The 9,314-nt window shown below is 44.2% G+C and overlaps 1 protein-coding gene across 5 annotated transcripts in view; it reads right to left on the reverse strand.

Moving 5' to 3' along the window:
* The window catches only part of DHCR7 (7-dehydrocholesterol reductase), a 41,378-nt gene extending 35,851 nt beyond the window's left edge, over positions 1 to 5,527 (reverse strand). The window contains exons 1-2 of one of the 5 annotated variants that reach the window (XM_085873361.1): positions 5,386 to 5,499; positions 3,688 to 3,821 (exon numbers count right to left, since the gene is read on the reverse strand). Coding sequence is in view for 1 of the 5 variants with exons in the window: in XM_085873358.1 (XP_085729484.1) it covers positions 5,085 to 5,166 (82 nt within the window). In the remaining 4 variants the exon portion in view is untranslated. Of the gene's footprint in view, positions 1 to 2,905; positions 2,925 to 3,687; positions 3,822 to 5,084; positions 5,343 to 5,385 lie in introns of those variants that run through there. The other 4 variants (XM_085873360.1, XM_085873362.1, XM_085873358.1 and 1 more) reach the window with 4 other exon arrangements.
* Between the last annotated feature and the right edge of the window lie 3,787 nt (positions 5,528 to 9,314).

Below are 9,314 nucleotides of genomic sequence, written 5' to 3' on the forward strand. Positions count from 1 at the left end.
CCGTATCTCTCCGCGCATAAAACGAAGCAATCTCGCTGTCCGGATACAATGAAAACTCATGTGCAGAACACACCTTGCGACACAATTGTCTCGAGTAGTCCGATAAATCTGACGTTCTGTTGCATTTTTATTTATTTTATTCCTACTGTCGTCATGTAGCGCCAGAAGAAAAGAGAATAATAAAAGAAAGCTACAGCACGTCAGATTTATCGGACTAGTTGGACGGATGATGGATTTATCAGACTAGTCTCGACTCGAGAGTTGACAAGTACCTTGTATTAGCATGCACACAATGTATAAGTCAATCTGTAAGAGTCCCGAGGCTAAGAGGCCGTGTAATAGGAGCATCGGGAATTTGAGGAAGCGTGAAGCGTGAAGTGGGCATTTTGTCAGATATCCAAATGGACATTTATTGTTGTCATTATTTTTTATCTTGGATGGGCATGGGTATTCCTGTATTGTAACTTGCTGTTTGTAAGCTTCATTGCAAGGGTATACACAAGTCAACAAGTTTTCATTTCTTTGTGCAGGTCTGCTCATTATCTTTGCACTATATGTATAGGAGGTGTGTTCAAAAAGTATCCGACCTTTGTTCATAAAAAAATACTCGTATCCAGATACAACAAACTTACACTAATCTCCTTCAAAGTAGTCCCCTTGGGCTGCCACACACTTCTCCCAACGGTTCTGCCACTGTCTGAAGCAGCGCTGGAACGCCTCTTTTGGGATGGCGTGCAGCTGGTCCGTTGCATTCCGCATGATGTCTTCTCTGGACTGAAATCTAGTCCCTTTCAGGGGCATTTTCAGCTTGGGGAAAAGCCAGAAGTCACACGGAGCCTTGTCGGGAGAGTCGGGAGAGTAGACGAAGCACAGGTGTGTTGTGTTTGGCCAGGAAACTCTGTATCAAATGTGAAGAATGGCCGGGTGCATTATCGTGATGGAGCTGCCAATTGACCGATGCCCACAGGTCCGGTTGTTTGCGTCGCACAGTGTCACGAAGGCGACGCAGTACCTCTTGGTTGAACTCTTTGGTGATGGTTGTGCCGTGTGGTGCGTACTCGTGATGAACCATGCCACTGGAATCAAAGAAGGTGGTCAGCATGACTTTGACATTGCTGCGGACCTTCCTTGCTTTTATTGGCCTCGGGGATGTTGGATGCTTCCATTGTGAAGCTTCTGGGTCTGGGGGAACTTGGTTTCTGGGTCGTACCCATAAACCCAGGTCTCATCGCCAGTGATCACTGTGTTGAAGAAGTTGGGATTGCTGTTCACAGTCTCCAACATGTCCTGTGCGATCTCCAAATGGAGTTGCTTCTGCTCGATCGTTAGCAGCTTTGGCATGAACTTCGCTGAGATTCTCCTAAAGCCCAAATCCTCAGTCACAGTGGAATGAACGGATCCAATGCTGACGCCCACCTCGTCTGCAAGTTCTCTGATCGTGATTCGACGATCCTGCATCAGCAAGGTCCTCACTTGGTCAATGACGATCTCATTTCGGGATGTTGAGGGCCTACCAGAACGTACTTCACTTTCCACTGATGTGCGACCATCTTTGAAGCGGTTGTACCACTCTTTTATCTGTGTGGTGCCCATTGCTTCGTTCCCGAAGGCCTGTTGAATCTTGCAGATCATTTCCACTTGGGAATCGCCAAGGTTTACACAAAATTTGATGCAGTAGCGTTGTTCAATTTTTTCCGCAATTTTGTCAAAAACGAAAATCCGACGGCGCTCACTTACACTTCCTCACTCATCGGCGGTCTGTCGGCAACTGACAGCTTCTGCAGGCGGCAAAATATTCATGCATACGGATTAGGATCGCCTGCATACGTGCACCAAACCCTGCCTCCCTAGCTTCATTTGTTTGCGCACGAAAAATTAAGGTTGGATACTTTTTGAACACACCTCGTATATTTATATTTAATAATTGTACTTTACATTTTAATTGCTGTAATATTTTGGGCAAATTACATGTGCAGTCAGTATTAATTCCTTTACAGTATTGCACAAAGTATATTCGTTTATGTGCCGGTGCAAACTGTATTATTCTGACCCACTTGTACAGTAACAAAATATACTCCTCATGTGCCTTTACAAAGCATGTTGCCTACCCGACACCTTTGTCGATGTGCCAGAGAAGCAGGGACGTTCATTATCCAAAGCGAACCCTACCCTACCAGGCATGCAGTTGACGTTTGTGAAAACGTTGAGATTTTAAAGAGCATATTGTCCTCTGTGTATAGATTTTTTTGTTTTGCTGCCACCAGAAACATGCTGCATCACCAATATTGTCTTAAATTCGAAAATTCTGAAATGAATTATGCTTGCTCCCTAATTAAAAAGTGATTCACAGGCCAACGGCCTTGGTATAAGTGCATGTACAACAACAGTGCTGTTAGCTTGCCTCCACTTGTAATTTATTTCTCATAACTTAGATGTAGCAATACCAACTTGACATTCATTCATCAGAAGACGATCAGTGAGATAGCAAACACATGTGCACAATGCATTTGTACGTACTTTATACGGCGCGCGACGTCTAATCAATCCACTCTGTGTGAGTCGCGTTCTGGAGATGACGTCAACGGTCACTTGACGTGCGGTTCGCTGAACTCAACTTTTTTGAGGGGCGGGGAATAGCAAGTTGTGAAAAGCACTATAAATGTTCGAAATATTAGTCTAATTATCCCATTGTTGATTTTAAAAAAGAAACATGGCTGATTTCTTCACTAGAAAGGTCAAGTTAATATATAAATAACCAGAATGTTTTGAGTGTCATGGGACCTTTAAATTAGTTATTTGTGTCCTTTATGTTATCCCTAAAACAAAAGTTTCCTGTTTGGAATGATTTCCGATTTTGTTAGTCTGCCAAACAGGCAGAAATAATAAATAAATAAAAATACCTTACCCCTCTGTGCACATGTGCACTCGGGACGGGATTGCATACGATTTGCAAATTCAGAGCCAAAGTACTGCTAAATTGCAGTTCGTGTTCCGTGTTCGTGTTCTACTCGTGTTCTACAGGATTCAAACTATAGAAATCAAGTGGTTCTTCGATCATAGACTGACATCTGTAAACAAACAGGAAAAAAGTGAACCAATTGCTTCACCCTGCTTTTCGCTTCGTGCATTTGGGGTAAAAACCCGGTTAACATATGACAATATTGATTATGCAGTATATGTAACCAATGTTTACCCTGGACAATATCGGGGGGTTGTTTATTGATTAGGCAAAAAAACCGACAATAAGGGAGCATCAGACTCAAGGCCTCATGATCACATCAATGTGAGGAATGTCACCTGTGAGGATTACACACTGGATTTTCATGTTACAGATCATGGTGTGGCTCCAGAAGAACCATCGTTCTTTGCGCGGATAAAAAGATGCATGAAAAACACCCTATCGTGAATATTTCCAGCACCTCTTACGGATCATTCAATGCCCCATAAGAATGCAAACAGTAGTAGTTTTTAACCAAGGAATAGCAAGGTTGTACTGCCACAGTGGAATTGAATATTGTGGTGACAAATGAATTTCAACTCACCCGGCTAACCACCACCCACTCACCCTCCTTGATTTTTCAGCTCAAGGATCCATCGGTTACAAACCACTGCCTTTTGGACTGACTCACGAAGAAAAGAAAAAAAACAAAGTGAACAACCTGATAAATTTGAAGATAAATTGCTCACCTTTGAACAGGTGAAGAACTACACCCTGGTGTAAGAGCCAGGTGTGATTTCAGACAGGGACATGGGTTTGTGTGTTTCTGCACCACAAAACCACTCATCCCAAGTGAAACTGCAAGGACTAGTTTTTCCACAGGCTGGGAAGTTGGGAGTTATACTAGGTTAGAACCACATACAACCACAATTATAACTAGCAATTGAGAATGGAAGAAATCTACATCTGCTGACGAGTACAACAATGGATGGAATCAACAGAACATTGATCGAAGTAAGCCATGGGAAGCAAGGGGAAGTGTAAAGGGAGATTGTTTAAGGGGAAACAAACGTCGAACAGTCGATAAATAAATATATTGTTCCCTTACAAGGAAATTCATCACAAGAGGAGACATTGGACCAATCAAAGCAAGTACTATGATTGCCAACATATGGTTATTTGTCAATGCTCCGTCCCTTGTAAATGCTGAGCACGAAGCAAGGAAGCAGCACGTCCAAAATTTAAGGCTTTGCGATATGACTGGGTCGGGATTCAATCCACCGACCCTCCAGCCTCAGAGTGGACATTAACCATGATGCCAATGAGTCTAATTAACAGCAAGTGTTGGAGAAAAACGTGCCCTCTTGTGGGCATCAAGAGTGCCCATGACTGGGTCATGAATGTTTCCATATCTTAGAATATACCCTGAACCGCTGAATGTTCCTCTACTCGACCCCGTGTTACCGTAGTAGGGCGCAGCTGAAGAAACCCTCAGCCAGGGCCGGTATTTGGAATTTGATCAGAGTACCGCCTCACAACGGCTCAGGGTATTGTGGTATCTTTAAAGTGAGAATGCCAGTAGGTGGGATAGCCGGCTTAACATATACCCCGAAACCTTAATAGCTACAGTTGCAGCTGCAGATAATGGGAGAAGCCAATAAACTCAACTCGTGGAAGAAGTTACCAATGAGTCGTGGGAGGAGCTACAGCTGCAGGTAGTGGGAGGAGCTTACACCTGCAGGTAGTGGGAGGAGCTACATCTGCAGGTAGTGGGAGGAGCTTACACCTGCAGGTAGTGGGAGGAGCTACATCTGCAGGTAGTGGTAGTTGCAAAGTGCAACTGAGAGGCAGTATGACAGCAACAGGCAGGACCCAGGAGCATTGCTCAGCAATACACAAACACATCACAGCAGATGTGTTATAAACATGTGGGTTTTCGTTTTGTAAGAGTAATTTTATTAAATATCCAGGGGGTGTTTGGCGAGATAGCCCCTCCCCCCGGAGAGTCCCCCCCCACCACCACCATCGGTACGTAACTCTTCCTCTCTCTCCCCATGGAACTGTTTTCCCACGGTTCGTTCGTTGCATGACAATCGCAAACACAACACCAGCACGACGACTATTTCCCGCCCATTTTATAAAGAACCTTCCACGAGGATCGATCTTGGTGAATGGTCCAGAATGTGAGAGGACGGTGGTTCGAATCCCGCCCGAGTCGTAGCGAACATTGAAAACTCGTACGTGTTTCTTCCTTGCTCGATGGCCAGCACTCACAAGGGACAGAGGACTTACAAACAACGCTGGCAAGGCAATGGCAAACCACCTCGTGTAACCATTGCAAATCAACTGCTTCGGCAGCACCGACCGCTCCGTATTCGAGAGTATGCCATGGTTCAGGTTTGATCGTTTTAAAATGGCAGCACCGGACACACAATGAGAACACTTACAGTTTTATTGCTGGAGCAGAGATCGGGACAACGTACAAATAACGTAAAATCAAAAGACCAAATGACGGATAAAACACGTTGTATTTGTCAAGCCACGATATGTCCCACTGCGAAACGCGGTGACGTCAAAACGCCGCCCGCGCGATTGGTCGTTGCAAAAGAAGGGCGTGGTTACGGTGAGGCTGTCCTCTCGCTGATTGGCTGAGGAACGTCATCCCAGAGTGGACCGTTGTGCCCAACGGGACGAACTGGACGATGTGGACGAGTCGGTTGTTGGAATTAGTATTGCAGATTCGAGAATGAATTAAAATCAAGTTGATATCAAAACCCCAAATGATTGTTGTTTCGTCTACACTCCATGGCTGCTGGTTGCATCATTTTTTTTCTTCGTGGAAGCGCGTCTGTGCCGCTGATGCAGTGCCCCCTGTCAGCAATCAGCTGGTACTCATTTTGACGTCCTCAGAAGGATGACGGTCTGAGTCCACCTACCTGGTGTCGTTTAAACGGAGGGACAGGGGCTCGATTTCAAGACCCAGAGACCCAGCCAGCCACCTTAACTGTGACGTCAACACCGGCCTTATCCCTGATTGTGTTTGGTCGTCAGACTTGCTGTGGGAGAGATTATGACGTCATTAGCACGACCCATCTTATTCAGAGGAAAATAGTTTCCCGGGTTTATTAATATGTCGGTGGACTTGGCTACAAATTAATTAGTGATTATATAATCTATCTATAATTCCAGGTGTGTGTGTGTGTGTGTGTGTGTGTGTGTGTGTGTGTGTGTGTGTGTGTGTGTGTGTGTGTGTGTGTGTGTGTGTGTGTGTGTGTGTGTGTGTGTGTGTGTGTGTGTGTGTGTGTGTGTGTGTGTGTGTGTGTGTGTGTGTGACCGCTGTTTCTCGACAACCTCTGGTCCGATCTAATTGAAACTTGCCAGATATATTGCTGGGGACCTGAGGATGTGCCTTTTTAAGGTTTGATATTAATTGGACAAGTGGTTCCCAAGTTATGGCCATTTATTTACCAACCAATGACAGGACACATTGCTGCGTAGGCGTGGTCGATGGGGAAGAGAACCTCATCCGCGTTCGCCATTACGGGTTTTTTCTCTCACCCTCACCTTCTCTTCTCTTTGTGTTTTTCCTTGCAAAAAGGCAAAATACGTTGGCGCAAATTGAATAATTGGCCATTAAAACTAATAATTTATCAAAACGTTGGCAGATCCAGCAGCCTCCACATTCTTGCCCTGGACGAGGAAACAAAGAAGAAGCGCCGTTTCCTCAGCAATGTTGTTTATGAAGAGGTGCTCACGAGATAAAGGTGTGTCCATGGAGACAGTTTTTATTATTCTTACTTACGAAATGTTTAGATTTCGTAAGTATATTGATGACTTCCGTCATCTGTTTATGTGTGTGTGTGTGTGTGTGTGTGTGTGTGTGTGTGTGTGTGTGTGTGTGTGTGTGTGTGTGTGTGTGTGTGTGTGTGTGTGTGTGTGTGTGTGTGTGTGTGTGTGTGTGTGTGTTTGTGTGTGTGTGTTTTGTTTGTAGGCACGATAACTCAAGAACGGAAGTAGCTACCAATGTCAAATTACACCACGTGATTCAGGAGGGTGATGGCTTGTGCTGATTAGATTTTGGTCAAAATCGGTCAAAGGTCAAGGTCACAGTGAGGTCAAATATTCGATTTTTGATGGTTTGGTACAGATAACTCGAGAACGGAAGAAGCTACCAATGTCAAATTACACCACCTGATTCAGGAGGGTGATTGCTAGCACTGATTAGATTTTGGTCAAAATCGGTCAAAGGACAAGGTCACAGTGAGGTCAAACATCCAAAAAAAAGTTATAACTCGAACGGAAGAGGCTACCAATGTCAAATTACACCACGTGATTCAGGAGGGTGATGGCTAGCGCTGATTAGATTTTGGTCAAAATCGGTCAAAGGTCAAGGTCACAGTGAGGTCAAACATTCAATTTTTGATGGTTTGGTACAGAATCATCGTAGAAACTTCTGGTTTGCGTCGCTACCTTCTCTAGAGACAGCTTTTATTAGACAAGGTCAGAGATCAAGTTGACGATTTCGTAAGTACCAGTCTATGATTGCTTGTTTATTTATTGAAGAAAAATTGTTCCGAAAATAATTTATCAAAAAAAGTGCACAACTTTTTTTTGTTTCCAATTGTCAAAACGGTGTGGCCTTTGGAAGTGTTAAAGGATTCAGCTCTACTCAACATGCTTGCCAACGAAATACATCTCAATTTAGTGGTATGCTTTGCAAACTATTTTTTTTTTAACTATTTTAAAACTAAAACAATTCGAACATGGAATACCTAATGACACTGTACTTTCAGGTCTCCTACAAATCCTACCCTGTTGCCTCACCATGGCATAGGAGTGGCAATGGTCAATGGCAGCGAATGTCATGGCGAGCAAAGACAGAGAGGTAAACTTGATTTTAATTTGGATTTTAATTAACTCTGTGTGTGTTTAAGTATCACAGCAGTTGTTACTTCAATGCAAGCGATAATTCGTGGAATGATGTGAACATTCCGTACGGGCACGCACTACTTCCGGATCGTGATGACTTACTGTATTGTAATAATTTCTCGATTTCTTATGCGCATTTATCGATAAACACAATGCACCAATCCAGTCGTCGTTTACGAGAGCGAAGGAACGGCCTGTGTGTTTGTTTGAAAGTTTTTTTTTCTGCATGTACGGCCACGCACGTACGGGCACGCGAGAGCGAAGGAACGGCCTGTGTGGTTGTTGTTTCTGGCACGCGATTTGAAAGTTGTTTTTTTTATTTTTTGTATGTACGGCCACGCACGTATGGTCACGCACGTACGGCCACCCACGTACGAGCACGCGAGAGCGATGGAACGGCCTGTGTGGTTGTTTCTGGCAAGCGGTTTTAAAGTATATATATATATATATATATATATATATATATATATTTTATGCACGTACGGCCACGCACGTACCGGCACGTGAGAGCGAAGGAACGGCCTGTGAGGTTGTTGTTTCTGGCACCCGGTTTGAAAGTTTTTTTTTGGGGGGGGGGGTTTGCACGTACGGCCACGCAGCTACGGGCACGTACTTACGGGCATGCACTAGTCCATCCATAATTCCAGCAATCTCTGTGTGTCTGTCTGTCTGTGACCGCTGTTTCTCGACAACCACTTGCCTGATCTGATTGAAACCTGCCAGGTATATTGCTGGGGCCCTGTGGATGTGCCTTTTCAAGGTTTGATATTAATCGGACAAGTGGTTCGCAAGTTATGGCCATTTATTTACCAAACCAATGACAGGACACGGTGCTTTGACGTCACAATTCTTCTTCTCCGTTTGATATGACGTCACAATTGACGCTGGGGACCTGAGTATGTGCCCTTTCAAGGTTTGATATCGTTCTTCTTCATCCATTTCAATTGTTTCCCAAGTGCCCATTTGTTTACCAAACCAATGACAGGACACGGTGCTATGACGTCATAATTGACGTCAGAATTGTTATTATTATTATTTTTTTTTGCACGTCATTGTATGACAATCGCAAACACAACACCAGCACGACGGCTATTTTCCGCCCATTTTATAAAGAGTGATAAAGAGTACAGGCACGTAATAGTAATTCTAAAATACAACACAGTTTAAAACTCCCCCACGATCCTTCGAGCCAGAACAAAAATAGAAGAAGAAGATCAGTTCTCATCATTCAACACCTCGGACCATGGGTCACAACCCCTTACTTTTCTCACCGCTCTTTCTCTCTCCACTCTTCCTTTTCTGAATTTCGTTTTCTCAGTTCATCTCCCCCCTCAGGTTACGTGGGTCAGGTATGGGAGCATCCTCTGGAGCAGCGATCTCCCCTCTCCCCACCCTTTTTCACCGACCCTCACCCATTGCTTACGTAATATGTTGATGCCGACAATAA

This window comes from Eptatretus burgeri, chromosome 3 (genome assembly GCF_056783735.1).
Source record: "Eptatretus burgeri isolate ZD-2024b chromosome 3, Ebu_testis_v1, whole genome shotgun sequence".
Classification (NCBI taxonomy): domain Eukaryota; kingdom Metazoa; phylum Chordata; class Myxini; order Myxiniformes; family Myxinidae; genus Eptatretus; species Eptatretus burgeri.